The sequence below is a fragment of the Cynocephalus volans genome, chromosome 1, assembly GCF_027409185.1.
Source record: "Cynocephalus volans isolate mCynVol1 chromosome 1, mCynVol1.pri, whole genome shotgun sequence".
In the NCBI taxonomy this organism is placed as follows: domain Eukaryota; kingdom Metazoa; phylum Chordata; class Mammalia; order Dermoptera; family Cynocephalidae; genus Cynocephalus; species Cynocephalus volans.
Window position 1 is genome coordinate 274,553,232 of NC_084460.1, and position 16,838 is coordinate 274,570,069.

Consider the following 16,838-nt stretch of genomic DNA (forward strand, 5'->3'; position numbering starts at 1 on the left):
CAAGCTGGACTCACATCAGGCTGGCTTCCTGGCCTGGTTATTGTAGACAAGGGGTTGGCTTTCTGGGCAGGTTGCTGCAGGTTGTGAGTCAGAGTTCTGTTTTTAAACATGGCCTGGCATTGTCAGTTTGCATAGTCAGTCCCTTGGCTCTCTTTCTTCAACCAATGAGACATGAATACCCTAAATCATTTCTCTTCAGCCCTTTTTCTTTTTCTTCAGAGCACTTGCCACCATATGACATATTATACATGTCTTTGTTTCTGTTAATATGCCTCTCTACCACACCCACCAAGAGAATTTAAGCTCCTGAAAGCAAGATCTTTACCGGTTTTTATGTTTGCTTGCTTGTTTGGTTTTAGTTGTTGTTTGTTGTTTGATTTTTTTGGTTTGGTATAGCCTTAGTGCACAGAACAGTGCCTGACACATAGGAACTTTATAAGGATTTGTTGTTCTAGCGAATGAATCAAAGCCATTTAAAATAGATTCAAAATGGCAAATACCTCCATGTTAGAAATACATTATTAAGCAAGACCTATGAAATTCCCAGAATTGTCAGTTAAAATATGTATCTGCTCCCCAAACATATTTGAAGTACCAATCCATTATGGAAATTCCTTTAGTTCTACCATCTTAGACCAGGGGCACCATTGATGTGAACTTTTCTGGCAGTTCACATGGGTATGTTTTTATGTTTTCACAAATAACCCTTTTATACAAGATTAGCATTTAATAGATACTTAAAAGTCAGGGTCCCACTCCAAAATCATGACCAGCATCATTGGATGCAGAGTTATGTAAGCTGAATACCAGATAAATGTAACTGTTATTGTTGATAGTGTTTATGAAATTGAAATTCCTGGTCAAACCATATTAGTACTGAGATGAGAGTCAATAAACTGAAATTGCTTTTCTCTGTACAGGATGCTGCCAATAATGGGCCCAGCAAAGGTGTGTCAGCTCAGTGCCTGTTTGACTTGCTGCAGTCCCTGGAGGGAGAGACCACTGACATATTAGACATCTTAGAGCTAGTCAAAGCTGAGAAACCTCTTAAGTCATTAGGTAAAAGCAAAATTTTCCTTGACATTCTTTTTCCTCATTGTAATTGTTAAAAAATATATATTTTGAACTAAATCAAAATAGCAAAAATAAATGGAACACTGGTGTAAATGGAATAAGTTCATTTTTCTATCTTCTGTTTTTTTTTTTTTTTTTTTTTTTTGTCTTTTTCGTGACCAGCACTCAGCCAGTGAGTGCACTGGCCATTCCTATATAGGATCCAAACCCGCGGCGGGAGCGTCGCCGCGCTCCCAGCGCCGCACTCTCCCGAGTGCGCCACGGGCTCGGCCCTATCTTCTGTTTTTCTTAAATGTCTTGTGGATCCTAAAGAGTAACAAAATCTCTGCCACAAAAATTATATTAAAGTTGATGCTCAGTAGGCCAGTGCTCTAGCACTACAGTTTTCAGTAAGTTAGTTTTTCTTGACTGCCCCCAAAATGGTCTCTTTTTATCATGGAATGTGTAGAACTGGAGGTGACTCAAAAATAAAGCTTCATATTTTACCGTAGACCAGTCAAATGCCATTCAACATTTTCTATTAGGTGAAATTTAAACAACTGTTACCCAAAAGCACTTTATTTTTCATCCCATTATTCAAAAGTAGAAAACAGAATTTCATTCCCTTTTGATGAAGAAATTGTTAGTTTTTACAGTTTAGGAATAAAGTCTAACAAAGAAAAGGCTACAAGATATAACCAGAAAGGTATTGCTGAGAGTGATAAGTTCTTCTTAGTCCCCAACAGAATTCACTCTGATTGTGTGCCTTGACTTTTTGTCCCTTCAGATTTCTGCTATGGAAATGAAGATGTGACATTCTCTATTAGTGAAGCCATTAAGCTCTGTGTTACTGTGGTGGCATATGCTCCTGAATCATTCAGAAGGTAACTGCACACTTTATTATGTGCTTTGTGATAAGTAAATATGGCAAAGGAAATAAAATTGAATGAATATAATAATATCAGTCTGTAACATTCTGGCAAGCAAGTTTTCAAAAACTAAGCTTAGGAAAGTTGTCATAGCAAAGTCTGGAAAATATAGTAAATATTCATTCATTTGCAATGCCCTGATTTGGAATTTTGTCCAGAGGCTAAAATGTTCAATCTTGTTAGAAAATATTTTTCTCACATGTAATACAAATTAGTTGCAAACAAAATTTCACAACAGATATTTAAACTATTTAAGAAAACTCCTTTTAAGGGGCAGTAAAAATTCCTGTCACACAAAGGGCAAGAATGTTTGCCTTTCATTTTGCCAAGTGCAGGGACTCCAAAGGACTCCCATGGAGAGTGAGTCATCCTAATTCCAGGTTGTTGACTCTGGTCTGATATATAAGTCTCATCTCTCTATTAAGAGTCCTATTCTGTTGGTAAGCTCTTCCAGGAAGAAGGAAGGAACCAAGCTGATTTTGCCCAGGATATCTTTATACATTTGCCCCTCAGATAAGTCTTTTCCTCTCCCCCAGATCAGAAAAAATAAAGGGCCAAGAGGGGACAGGATTTATATTAACTGAACTCTCTTTGCAAGAAGGAAACAAGAGAAATGAGTAAGAAATATTCCCTCCTAACATTTCCAGCTTTATGCCTGTGGTCAACCAGAGGTGTGTGACTGTGGCCCCAGGAGAGCAAATCTGCAGTCTATCAGGACAGTCCTGCTCTCACTTTTCGGCTCCTCCTACAGTATCACAGCTCCAGAAAAGTTTTCAGAAAGGATCAAAATCCTGCATTAAGTTACTCCAAGTCCACTTTGTACCTGAATGTTAAAATTTACTTTTTACTCTATTTTTCATTCCAAATGTCCAGCTATGTTGTTAATAGGATTTATCAGAGATTCTAATTGAGATTAAGTGACAACATTAAGACACTGCAATAATAAAATGTAAAAGGATTCTTCAATATTAAAATGCCAGCAACACAGAAAATCCTAAAGCTTCACTTAAAAATCTCCCATTACAAAATTCCTCATAAAACGTAAAATCTTCTTTCAAGTTAAAATTCAAACACATTGAAATCAAAAAGACTTAAGAGTTCACAATCAAATTCCCTTGCTATTGTGAGTTAAAGGCCAAAATCCAATATTGTTAAGTTAAATTAAAACATTTCTTTAAATCCTCTTTAATTTCCCATCTGTTCAGTTTAAACCACAGGACTTCTTAATGCCTGGATGGAGTCAGGGTTTTATAAGCAGCTGCTCCCTGGGATATCTCTTATGGAAATAAGTAGAATTCTTACAGGACTTCACCATTTATAATACCAAGTCCCTGTTATGCTTAAATTCTTTCTTAAATAAATGTGTTTTATTTAAGTATAACATTCATGTAAAAGAGTTTAAAAATCATAATTTTACAGTTTCATGAATGCTCATAAAGTTATCACATCTGTGTAACTACCACTGAGATAAAAAAAAAAAAAATCAGATTGCACAGAAGCTATGTGAGAATGAAAGAAAAAAAAATCAGAAAGAGGCACCACTCTCCTGATTTCTAACACAATAAATCAAATTCTATTTCTCAACTCTGTTTAAATGAAATAATATAGTAGGTAGTTTTTAATGTCTGACTTCTGTTATTCAATATTATTTCATGAGATTCATCCATGTAATTGTGTGCAACAGTAGTTTGTTCTTTCTCATTCATCTGTACCATTCTATTGTATGACTATGCCACAATTTATTTCTTCTCTTGTCGACAGACATTTCTACTGTATCCAGTTTGAAGCTATTATAAATAATGCTGCAATTAATGTTATTGTATATGTCTTTCTGCAAACATATGTATGCATTTCTATGGGTGGGAATGCTATGCTGGGTATGGAACATTTGTTTTACTTTAGTAGATACTACTGAAAAGTTTTCCAAAGTTGATCCATTTTCACTCCCACCAGCAGTATGTAACTTCTAGGACTCTATAGCCTTATCAACACTTGGTACTGTCAATCTTTTCATTTTAGCTATTTTGCTGGGTTGTAGTGATACCTCATTGTTGTTTTAATTTCCATTTCCCTGGTGCAATCAAAAGATCTGAAAGCCTTTCAGATGTTTATTGGAATTTGGATACCTACTTTTGCAAAGTGCCTATTAAAATCTTTCGCCCATTTTTAAATGATATTATTAGTATGTTTTATTTGATATGTAGGATTTGTTTAAACAGTTTGGATGTAAGTAATTTTTGGCTTATATTCAACAACAAGCTCTCTAGGAGGAAGGGGGCTGTAATAGGTAGCATTTGCCAATTTCCACAGTGTTAATACTCCTGCCAAGGCTGGGTAGAAGATACCAGTGTGACATCACTGAACACAGAGCTGGGAAGAGATGTTCACAATAGGCTTTCTGGACCCATTGTGTGCCCACTCCAGCACACCACTGGTTATCTATATTTTGAACATCTCTTATTCTGTGACCTACAATTTTACTCATCCAACGTTTCTTTTGATGAACAGAGTTCTTTATTTTAATGTAGTCCAATGTATCAATCTTTTCCTTACTGTTTAGTGCTTTCTGTGTCCTGCTAAGAAATCTTGATTAACACAAGGTTATGAATCTATCCCCTTATATTACCTTCTAGGTGCTTTATTGGTTTTACTTTTACATTTAGAATAACAATTCATCCGGAATTGATTTTTGGTATGGTGTAAAGTGATGGTCAGGATTTATTTTTCCCCATGTTGTCTTCATCCATTTCTGTTGTATCAATACCTGAGACTGCATAATTTATAAAGAACAAAAATTTATTTCTCACAGTTCTGGAGACTCAGAAGTCCAAGATCAAGGCACTGACATCTTGTGAGGTCCTTCTCATTGCATCCTCATATGAAAAGTGAAAAGGTGAAAGGTGGAAGGACAAGAGAGAGCCAACTCCCTCCCTCAGGCCATTTTATAAGGACACCTAATCCCATTTAAAAGGGAGTGGCCCTCATGGCTTAATCACCTCTTAAAGTTCCCACCTCTTAATACTATCATATTGGCAACACCTGAATTTGGGAGGGGACACATTTAAACCATGGCACATATGGATATCCAATAGACAATAGACCCAGCACCATTTATGGAAAAGACTAACTTTTCCCCCATGAAGTGCAGTGTTATAAATCAATTACCTGTATATTTGTTTCTTGACTCCTTATTCACTTCCAACTTTGTTTTTCTTCATTATAACTAGCCCTATAACTTTCCATTTAAATTTTAGAAACCACTTGTTAATATCCACAAAAAATATGTTGAGATTTTTAATTAGGATTGCATTGAACCTATATATCAGTTTGGGTACAACTGACATATTTATAATATTAAATGTTCTAAATTAAGAACATGATATATCCCTTTATTTTTTAGATCTTTTTAAATTTTCTCAGTTATTTAATTTTTAAAACTTATTTACTAGTTGTTTTGTTATTGGTATTAAAAATATAATTGACTTTATGTTAATAACTTTGATAAATATTAATTAGCATTAGTATTATTTCTATAACTGTAGATCTCTTAGTGTTTTCTATTTAATCATGTCATCTGCAAGTCATGACAATTGTGTTTCATTCTTTCTAATCCTTATACCTGTTTTTCCTTTCTCTGGCCTTAATGCACTGGCTAAACCCTTTAATACAAAACTAAATGTAACTGACGTTGTCTTGTCTCATTTCTGATCTCAAAGCAGGGGGGTATATTTCCAATATTTTATCACTAAGAATAATATTTGCTGTAGGATTTTGTTGTAATGCACTTTATAAGATTAAGGAAGTCCACTTCTATTCTTAGTTTACTATGAGTTTTCTTATGAATAAATGATGAATGTTACCAAATATTCTGTATCTATAGAGATGATTATATGTTTTTATCCTTTATTTTCTAAGTCTGATAAGTTACACTGATTTATTTTCAAAATTCAAACTTCCTTGCCTCCCTGAAAATAAACCCAAATTGGGAAGTATATTGCATATTTTCCTTTTTCCAGTGTTGCTGGATTTTGGTTTGCTAATTTATTTTAGCATTTTTGCAGCTGTGTTAGAGAGATTTGTCTGTAATTTCTACTCTTTTAAAAAATACCTTAACTAATGGGTTTTATTACTAAGACAGGGAAGTTAGGAGTACAAGAGTTATTCTAGGCAGCTCTATGTCATCCAAGATAAACCAATTCTTACATGCAAAGTATGCATATGTATTTTAGGATACACAATTTCTCCTGATCTACAAGTCTATGTTGGAATTTTTTTAACAATTTAAAGAAAATATCCCATTGTGTACTAACTTCCATCATATCTGTTGAAAAGTTAGCATTAGGTCTTATTGCTCATTTAAATTTAATGTGTTTTTCTTTCCAGCTAATTGAACATTTTCTCCTTATCTTGGGTTTTTAGTTTTGATTATGAAATGCCTAGTGTGATTTTCTTTGTATTTATACTTTCTGTGATTCATAGTGCTTCTTGAATATAAAGGTTGATAGCTTTCAAGAATTCTTGAAACTTTACTATTAACTCTTTAGATATTATTTCTATTCCATTTTTTCTCTCCTCTCATTTTAGGACTTGATATGAAATGGATATATATACATATACACATACAGATACATACATATATATATATATATATATATATATATCTCCTTTACACCATACCATATATGTCTCATTCTCTTTTTTGTATTTTCCTTATTTTCTATTATTTTCCCCTGTCCTTCTGGATATTTTCTTCTGAACTTTTTCCCAGTTCACATTCATCTCTTCTCTATGTCTAATCCACTGTTAAACTCATCTCTCAAGTTTTTATTTTTTTATTTTTACTTTTTCATTGAAACATAATGAAATTTTAATTTTAAAAATTTTAGTGTTTGGTTTAAAAATTCCCAGTTGATTCTTTAATAGATTTTGAAATTTTGATGAAATTCCCGATTTTGTCATCTATCTTATTCAACATTTTAATCATAGTTGTTTTTTTAAAAAAAAAAAAAGTCTGTGTCTGTAACATCGATATCTAGAGCACTTGTGGCTCTGTTCCTATTATCTGTTCTTTTCCTTAGATTTTGATCATTTGGTTATGGCAGGACTGGTAAATTTCAAATAGTGAATACTGCATTAAAAAAAAGAAAAAGTGGAAATACTGTGAGGGTCTGACTTATGTCATCTTCCTCCAGGAAAGATTTATTTTTATTGCCTAACAGGCAATTGGGGTAGGGCAGATCGTATTAATTCAGTCTGTGATTTGTTTGATTTGGAGCTGGGTTTCAGTCTTTGTAAGGGCTGTTCTAATTCTTTTACACTCCTAAAATATAGCCCTTCTATGGACTTAACTCCTCCTTGGAAGGTTCTGAACTCCAGTATATATTACTCACCTTCATGAGGCTGCTAAAAATTCTTCTTAGCTTCACAGCTCCTAGCTGACACTTCTGCGTGGATTTGTCCTTAGCCTCTTGGACCTACACAGTTTACAAATTGGCAAATGCCTGGAGAAAAAAAATGCTGCATGTCTGGATGAACTGAATAAGCTTCTTTTTGTCCAGATCCCTCCAAAAGATACCTGGTGGCCTTAGTTTTTGTCTGGTACCTTCAATAATTTTTTTTTTCAATTTTGTCCAGTCTTTCTAGTAAGACAATTCATCTTCAACAAGGTACTTAATTATTACAGAAAGCAGAACTGGCTTCCTGCTTCACTTTTTAAGTTGCCAAAGAAGTCGAGGGACTCAAGAGTATTGTACCTCTGTCTCCATACCTATCAATTTCTGAAAATTGCTATTTCCTGCCTTTAGAGAAATTATTTTAGTTTATATTTATTTACTTATTTTAGGCAAAATTATGTTACCAGAAACCAGTACTCAGATTGATTAAGACCATAGCAGAAACTTACTGGTATCTGAAGGAAGGAGAATGGATCAAAAAAATCTTGGTTTCTGGTTCTCCAGGACATCAATCAATAAGTATTGTTTCTAGAACCCATAACTTACAAACTTACACTCAGTTGGGGGAATCTCCCAACAGAAGACTTACATCGCAGTTATGCATTTACAGTTTTAAAGAGAAAAATCCACCTTGCATAATAACCACTTGGTTTCCATCTCCCCTTTAAGATGACATTTCTGACACACCAGTGCTAAACTGAGTATGGGCCCCACCCATTGAGTGAGCAGGCATTGTCAGACCTCACAATCATCGCTGTTTCCACAGACTCTTGCTATATAATTGATAAGCTTTAGGAAGCCAGCCTCCTAGGAAAGGGCTTTATGCTGTCTCAGAAAATTTTTTTCACTGGGAAATTCCTCTCACCAATTTCCTAAACAGAAGCTCTGTTGATGATTCTGAAGCCTGTGTCTTTAGATGGAGTTTATAGCTCAACCTATTATCATTCTGTTGTTCTTTCAACCATCTGTATATATGGCTAATATTTCCTACTAGATCACATGCAGGATTCATTACCTTTTAGCAAGTGCTTAATTAATTAAGTAATATTGGTCAACATCTCCATCGGCTTTAACCACTCTTGATTTGGGTGAGGTGGGAAGGGAATTCATCATGTCTCTAGAAGCTTTTCATTTTTCCATGCTCCTAAATATGACACAACCAGCAGAAATAAAATGGAAAATGTGACTTGGAGTTCTTTCTGTTGCTTAAAGTCTTCAGATGCTGATGGTCTTGGAAGCTTTAGTTCCATGTTACCTACAAAAGCTAAAGAGGCAGACATCACAGGTGGAGACTGTACCAGCTGCCCGAGAGGAGATTGCTGCCACAGCTGCTCTTGCGACATCCCTACAGGCCCTTTTATACAGTGTGGAGGTCCTCACCAGGTAATCCCATTGGCAGAAATAGCCACAGCCTTAAATCATATGTATCCACTGAACAGATGAAGATAAAGTGTGGTGGCTAAAAATCTCTAACACTCAGTCTATATTTAAAGATACCTACCCATATTCAGCCCATTATGGCTTCTAACTACAAACAGTCCTTAAGTTATTTGGCTAAATGGTGCTAAGTACTCTGAATAGTAGTAATAGTAGAAGAAATAATACTAATAATATTCCTACCATAATTACTAAAAACACATTTGCCTATAGTTTGCTGGGCTTCTGTGGGAGTTTTAACCCAATGGTAAACAAATCTTTTGTAAAAGGGCCAATTTAGTGAATATAAAGATGTGATCCACATTTTTATTAGCTATTATAGTATTTTATGAGACATGAAATGTCTGCCTTTCCAACTAAGCATTCTTTTATTATTTTACTGTTTGTAAAGAGTTGTGGTGTTTACTATAATTTTAGAAACTACATAAATATAAACTGCAGCATGTTATTCTAGTGCTAGAATTAACAGATTCTCTGTGGGACATGACTAAATAATGAGAGAGGGCTGAGAGATTTGGGAATGGAAAGAGAAATTGGCACCACAGTTTGGCCCTAAACTAAGTTTAAATTAGTCCTTTTCCAAGATTCTCCGATGCAGAAGCAGAAGGAATTGAGCTGCTATGCGGCAGGGAAAGGACAGATGGGGCTCTGGGTGGGGTAAAAGGTAGAATGGGGGTAGAGAAGGTGGATCCAGGACACTGTGCGTAGGATTGGCTCTTCCTCTCCATTCCCATCTGAATTACCTGGAAGGGGACATTCTTCCCCAGGGTGAAGATGGAGAAGCCTTCTTTCTGGGTTTCTGTCTTTGCTTCTCCATTCCATTCTGCTATGCTGTGTGTCCAAAGTGCCCCATCCTTAGCCCAAAATTCTGTCTGTGGTTTAGTTCCCACCAAAAGGCACCAACCTCCCCAGCGCCATCTTGCTGTGTTGGTAAGAGGGCCAGCTGACGTCCTTTAGTCCAGGGAGGACGTTTTCAGCATGCATCAGCAAGTGAGAGAGTGAGTGGGATTGTTACTCACTAACTGCAATACATGTTTAGTTTCTAATCATGAGCTACATTGCCAACCTAGCCAAGCAGAATATAACCCAAAGCCTTGGGTACACTATCACCCCGAAACTCTCACCTGCAGATAAACGGAGGAAACAAGAAGAGGTGGCACATAGAGCCATGACCAATTTTCTCTTCCAACAGGAAATAGTCTCAGTGCTTTGCTGATGGTTTTGTGGAAGTCCTGGGAAAAAGAACATCCTGAGGAGAAATTTACGACTTACATTCTTCCTTCTGTACCCATGTGGTTACATCACTAGCCCCTTCCTAAAACTACAGGAGAGAAAAGCAGTCAATTTTCCCCAAGTGCCACTTTAATTATTTCTCCTCTTATTATATAATGTTGACGTTTTCCTCCTTTCTATTCCCATTTATAAGGATAAGTCAATTAACTTATCCAAAATTGACTTACCCAAAATTCCTCAAAGAGTTTGGATGGAGAACTGACATTTGAAATTCTGTGGCTTTGAATATTTGAGTGCATTTAATACTCTTTTGGTGGAGCAGAAGACGAGCTTCATTGGTTGGTAGTAGTTACCCACAATAAAACTGGCTTTATTATTTTTACAAAAGAAGATAAGAATCCCCTTTCACTTCCACACTCCTAATTTCTTTATGTCATAAAAAAAAGAAATTTAAGTTATATAGATAGTATTACATAAGTGAGTACATTACAAGTGTATTAATTTTCTATTGTTGTATAACACATGACCACAAACTTAGAGGCTTAAAATAAAACCCATCTCACAGTTCTGTAGGCCAGAAGTCCGGGCAGGTTCAGCTGGGTTTTCTGCTCAGGGTTTCTCAAGGCAGAAATCAGTGTGTCGGTCAGTCTGAGCTCTTATCTGAAGTTACTGGGGAAGAATCCACTTCCAACTGAGTCAGGTTTTCAGCAGAATCAGTTCCATGCAGCTTTAGGTCCAAGGCCCCATTTCCTTGCTGGCTGTGAGCAAGGTGCCACTCCCTGTGTCTAGAAGGCACCTGCGTTCCTCCTCACATGGTTCCTTCTGTCTGCCAGCCAGCAATAGTTCCTTGAATCCTTCTCATGCTTCAAATCTCTTGCCTCCGGCCAGAGAAAATCCTTTACTTTTAAAGGGCTGGTGTGGTTAGATTAGGCCTACCCAGATCATCTCTCTTTTTGCCATGTAATGTAACATAATAACTGGAATAGCATCGGGGAGCAAAGGTCTTGGGGCCATCTTTAAATTCTGTCTACCACCACAAGGCATGAGAAAAGAAAATCTGGTGTGACTGTTCAGAGCTTAATTACTTTCTAGCTATACCCAGCATACAGAAAATGAGCAAAACAGAAGCAAGCCTGAAAGAGGAATTGCTTAAAAAAACAACATTGTCCTTTCTATGTCTCAGATGCCAGTGCGGAGGCAAATTTTACCTAATATTTAAAGTAAACCCTGCACATATAATATGAGATGATTCAAGGGTATTATTAAGCATCTAAATTACTGAGTTACAATAGAAACAAATTTACTCACTTTCTTGGATAACCTTAGGTGTAATTTTTACTAGGAGAATTATTTCATCCTTTGATAATTTCTCAGAAAAATAGAGTGGTTGATTATGAGGTAGGTGGCCGAAGCGGTGTGTGCACCACTGCCTCTTGTTGTCTAGAATGGCTAACTGCCTGGTGCCTGTAGAATTGAAGAATGAACTCTTAACTCTCATTTAATCAGTGCAGACTTAGAAGTTTGATTTCATAAACATCTTGTTTGAAGAGTCATAGTTTATAACTCACAATGCAGAAATGGAAAAATTTAAATCATGGTGAGTTTATACCCCCCTGGGAATCAATGTTCCCTTTAAAGATTCTCTCAGAAGGGACAGAGAATGTGTGACAGAAAAGCCCTAAGCTAGACAGCCTATTTTTTTAAAGACTCTAAAACTAACTTGAAACTTATGTGTGCTTCAGTAACTTGAGGATTTCGTAAATGTTTCCACTTCTGTTGTTTTTTTGTTGTGGTGATTACTGTCATTGTTATAGGCCCATGACTGCCCCACAGATGAGCAGGTGTGACCAAGGTCATAAGGGAACCACCACAGCCAATCACACCATGTCGTCTGGGGTAAACACCAGGTAATTCATTGCACCTTATTCTTCTATGGTCTCGTGATTTCATACAATCTGAATTTCAGCTGATGGGAATGAAAGGAATCTTGAAACTAGTCAATACTGAGTGTGAAAATCTCCAAGGAAAAGAAAAGAAGGTGAGAGTTTAAAGTTAGAAGAAAATACCAAGGCTTCTTTTGAAATTGTCAAAGAGAAATCCAAAGCACTTTCATAAATTGGCACGTGTTGGTCTGTTTGCATGAGCATGCTACAGCTCTGCCTCCTGGGTGGTCTTTGAACTATTCCAGTGTTACTTCATCGGCCTCCAACAAAAGGCAAGTGGAACAATAATAATCAGGAGGTGGTTTCTCATTCCCAGGGCAGTTATGCAGAGTCAACTCACTTTCATCTGGCCAGATTTTCTAAAGGCATTTTATCCAGACTTAAGTCCTCAAATAATGCATGGTTATTGACTTAATCTCCTTTCCTTGTTTTGGTGTAACTCAGACACTGGCTATACTAGTTAATACTCTGCCTGCTTCATTCTATCTGTGTTAACCTCTAAATACTCCGACACACAAAAAAAGTTTATCTTCCTCCTCCAAGGAAGACTTAATATGGGGCCAACCCAAAATCAGCTTAAGAGAAATTTCTCTTTTCCCGGCATGGAGTAGTTAGCAGGGAGATCATAAGGAGAAACTAAATGATTTTCCACTCTTTCTGAAACATATTTTTAAGTGCGCTTTACTATTTATGTAAAATTAATTCCCTGCCCACCGTATATATTCATATTAAAAATAAAACAAAAATACATTCCCAAACCAATTATAAATTGCCTGGTGTGATGGTTAACTCATGCCTCAATATCCTGTATGAAGAAAAAATGATACAGTTTAAGTGATGTTTAGGGGCTTCTCTAGGCCCATGGGGTTAGGTTCAACTACTAAATGAATGGTGCATGGAGAAAGAGGGTTCTAAAGCCTTCTTATCAATCAATTATAAAGCATTAAGGACTGAAAGTCAGCCATGTTTCTTCCTGTGCTCACCTAAGACAGTGTTAAAACTATAACTTAAATTTCAAAGTTTTCAAAATTTTCTCATTTGACTACATTCCATGAGTTTAGTTTGTATGCATTTTTATAATATTTGTCTTACACAAATGATATGGCGGTGAAACGGCTCTTATAGTAGCTGTAATTCCAGCATAGGTGGCAGCCAAATGAAAAATAAAACTTTGATATTTCAGGATTACCGTGTATATTTGTGAACCAATCAAAATGTATAGCTTCCAGGGCTTTTCATACAAGAAAGTCTGTAAGAAGCCCCAGCAAAGGGATCCTGTTCTTGCTAGGATAGTTATGCAGACTGTTTTTCTGACCCACAGGTACCAGGAACAAGGGGCCAAACTGCACTTCATCAGGTACAGACAGACTTCTGCTAATTTTATATCAGATCTGATCCATTAAGATGATTGCCTTTTGAGCTGGGTTATGGTTCTGTTAGATTTCATTTCATTGAGGCATGACATACTATTTCTGTTTAAATCCTCAGTAAGTGGCTAATGCAAAGCCATGAGAATTGGTAATGACAATCTCCTCTAGGCTGATAAACTTTCTTTATTCTTCAGATGAGGTTTTCCTTGGCCTCACCCTCCTGATTCATGAACTCATTAGGAATCTTCTATTTTGTTTCAGTGTGATACCCTCCTCTCACAGTTGCCACATGCACACCTTTTCAGACCCCAGCTAATCTTTTCTAATTTCCCAGGGAAAACCTTCACTTACTGGAGGAAGGGCAAGGCCTTCCCCGAGAGGAACTAGATGAACGAATTGCGCGGGAAGAGTTCAGAAGACCCCGGGAGTCCTTGCTGAATATTTGCACAGAATTCTATAAGCACTGTGGGCCAAGGCTGAAGATCTTGCAGAACCTGGCTGGGGAGCCACGGGTCACTGCCCTGGAGCTGCTGGATGTCAAGTCCCACATGAGGTACTGTCCTCACTTTCCCTGCCTTTGAGTGTGGACATAGCTTGGGCCATGTGTCTGTGTGTGTGTTTCACTGGAGGTGATGGGGAGTGGGTAGGTCCAGGATAAAAACTTCAAATACTTGGGATGATTTGTTTCCTGTGACCTGGATACATATATTATAGAACCCTCTTGTAAAGTGTACATTAATTCCATCAAAAAGAATCTCAGGGTAGACAGGGGAAATTGTTAAGACAGACAAGTCCATATATTTGCTCCTCAATAAAAGAGAGTGAAAGGAAAATTTCTTTACCTGAATTCTTAGAAAACTAGCTTACTTTCGAGTACTATTTACTGCCCAGATTCTAATTTTTCTCAAGAATCCAATGTTTCCTCTCTGTGATTTTCTACTACTTTCTGCTGGAGGACTCCTTCTGCCCCTTGACTACCTAAGGACTCAGTAATGAGCCCTGCGGGCAGGTGAGCAGTTTGAACTCTTAGCCATGCTTTGCTTGGGCCTGAAATCCCCTTTACACTCATGGTGTGTGGTTGCCTTCCAACAGTTCAAAAAAGTGTCCTGGTAAAAATTCTGAACAGGATGAAGCCAGTCATCATTTAAAACTTTTTACTCCCGGTAGGCCAGAGAGAAGCCCCAGAATTACATCTCTTTGCACTCATATTTCTTTCTTCCTGTGGAGATGCCATCTCACTTGTTACTCATAATAAAGGCTGTACTTGTGTTTTCAGCTTCTTAAAAGAAACACGAGTCCAGAGGATCTTCTGGTCAGATTTATAACCATTTGTAAAGGGTCATAAATATTCCTTGAAAGAAAAATTTCATTGGTAACAGAATGTTCACTTGGAAAGGTTAGTATATTTGTAAAGCTAAAGGTAGAGTTAGGTTCTACCCTAACATTGCAATTTGGCAAAACACACCAATTTCCTGATTATTGGCCTTTTTTTCTTAAAAATGATCCTTTGAAAAAATTTGGAAAGTACTAAGTGAAGGAAAACGAGAGGCCAGAAGTGTACAGCGAACACAGGCTAATGTCATGTTCTCTTGAGTTGTGGGCACACACCCAGCAAGGTCTTGGAGAACTCCAGAGCTTCACGTGGGTTCACACTCCCTACTGTGCAATAATGGAGAAGAGCTTATTTCATACTGAGAATTTAAGCTCCTAGCCAGGAGGCTTGGAAGAAAGGGGAGGGAGGTTTGGATTGTTGAGGTCCAGTTGCCATAGCAATCCGGGTCTCTATTTGTTCCCTCCCCTTCCTTATCCGCTGATCATCTCCAGCTGATCTAAGTAACTCTGTGAACAGAGAAACATCACATTCCCAGAGTCAGAAAATCACTTTTTGTGAGAGAAGAGGAAAAGATTACTTAAAATACGAGTGTGTGTGTGTGTGTGTGTGTGTGTGTGTGAGAGAGAGAGAGAGAGACAGAGAGAGAGAGACAGAGAGACAGAGAGAGAGAGAGAGAGAGAGAGAGAGAGAGAGAGAGAGAGAGAGAGAGAACCTGCCCAGTAACTTCAACGTTTGTATCTACACTTTTATTTAGGGCATGTGGAGGGAAGAGACGGAAAGAGTCAGAGCCTGGAGCTCCCTCTAGAGGCCACAACCTAATAAAGTTTAAATGAGCTAAAATTTAAGTGACTTAAACTCAGTGTCTAGCACAGATCTGGGATACAAATAGATACTAATGGTAAGGAGAATGATTTAAATACTGTGCTAGACACTGGGATTTAAAATAATGTTCTGGTCCCCAAGATTATCATAGTCCAATGCAAGAGGCAGACATATGAAAATAACTATAGTTCATGTTGCAAGTACTATAATCACGTATGTATATTTATGTATTTATTATTTTATAAAGGATTTGAGGAAACAGAATATTATATGATACAAAAGGGCATAATATACAAATTAGGAAATCAGAAAAATGTGAAAAATGAGCAGGTAAATAATTATGTTTATAATAAGTTTAGCAGAGGAAATTGATAGGTCATATTAGACATTATTCATGAGCCATACATTTGAGCTTCTGAGTTATCAAAGCAATGAATGAAAAATGATCAATTCTAAAATCATAGTATCAATAAGATAAAAACCATGAGTGTTTTGGTGAGACAATACTTTTTTTAAAATACAAAGAACAAGAAATGTCTTCTGGTTGGTGTTAAAAGGAAAGAGTGGTAGATAAACAATGTCCTCAGCAACATCCCCGCAGTAGATGAAGTGCTAGTTTCACATGGCTGGATGCCTGTCAATATAGAGACCTGGCATAACGTCAGAATGCAGTCCAGCAAGAGCAACCTATCTAGAGCCCGAATAATGTCATTCAAGAGCACAATTTCATGGCCTGGATTTATAGAGGGCAAAATTTTTACTGCCTGGGGAGTAATTAGACTAAATACCTTCTATTAATTCAATTTCTCACAATGAGCTTTTGATTAAGAAAGGCCTGCCATGTTCTCTAGCCAAACAGAGATAGTCTATGATGTTGCTGGGTAGGGGCAGATCCATGTGCTTTGATCGTATACTGAGTAAAAAACATAATTAAGGTTTTCTTGTATAAATTAAGCACACTTGGATATATATAGAAGTCAGAACTAAATAATAAATTTGAGAAGTAAGCATGGTATTTAAAGTCATAATAATGGATAATGTCACCCAAAGATAAAGAGTTGATAAAAAAAGAGGAATGGTATGACATAAAAGATACAAGAGGTATTTGCAGGAAGGATTTGAATTGAGCCAAAGAGCCAAGAGGCAGTGTTGAGGGAATCTGTACCCCTGCATTTGCAGGATATATGGCTGATTGCAAGACTCTCAGGGAAAATATTCTTGATTAAATAGAGTCTCTGCCTTAAAGCAATTTATTGCCTCATTTG

The 16,838-nt window shown here is 36.9% G+C and overlaps 1 protein-coding gene across 3 annotated transcripts in view; it reads left to right on the plus strand.

Annotated features, from left to right (window-relative positions):
• The window catches only part of UNC80 (unc-80 homolog, NALCN channel complex subunit), a 207,725-nt gene that overhangs the window by 160,658 nt on the left and 30,229 nt on the right, over positions 1-16,838 (plus strand). For all 3 annotated transcript variants that reach the window (XM_063092340.1, XM_063092339.1, XM_063092341.1), the window contains 6 exons: positions 921-1,059; positions 1,841-1,937; positions 8,648-8,818; positions 11,920-12,012; positions 13,370-13,405; positions 13,753-13,971. In XM_063092340.1, coding sequence (XP_062948410.1) covers positions 921-1,059; positions 1,841-1,937; positions 8,648-8,818; positions 11,920-12,012; positions 13,370-13,405; positions 13,753-13,971 — 755 coding nt within the window. The remainder of the gene's footprint in view (positions 1-920; positions 1,060-1,840; positions 1,938-8,647; positions 8,819-11,919; positions 12,013-13,369; positions 13,406-13,752; positions 13,972-16,838) is intronic.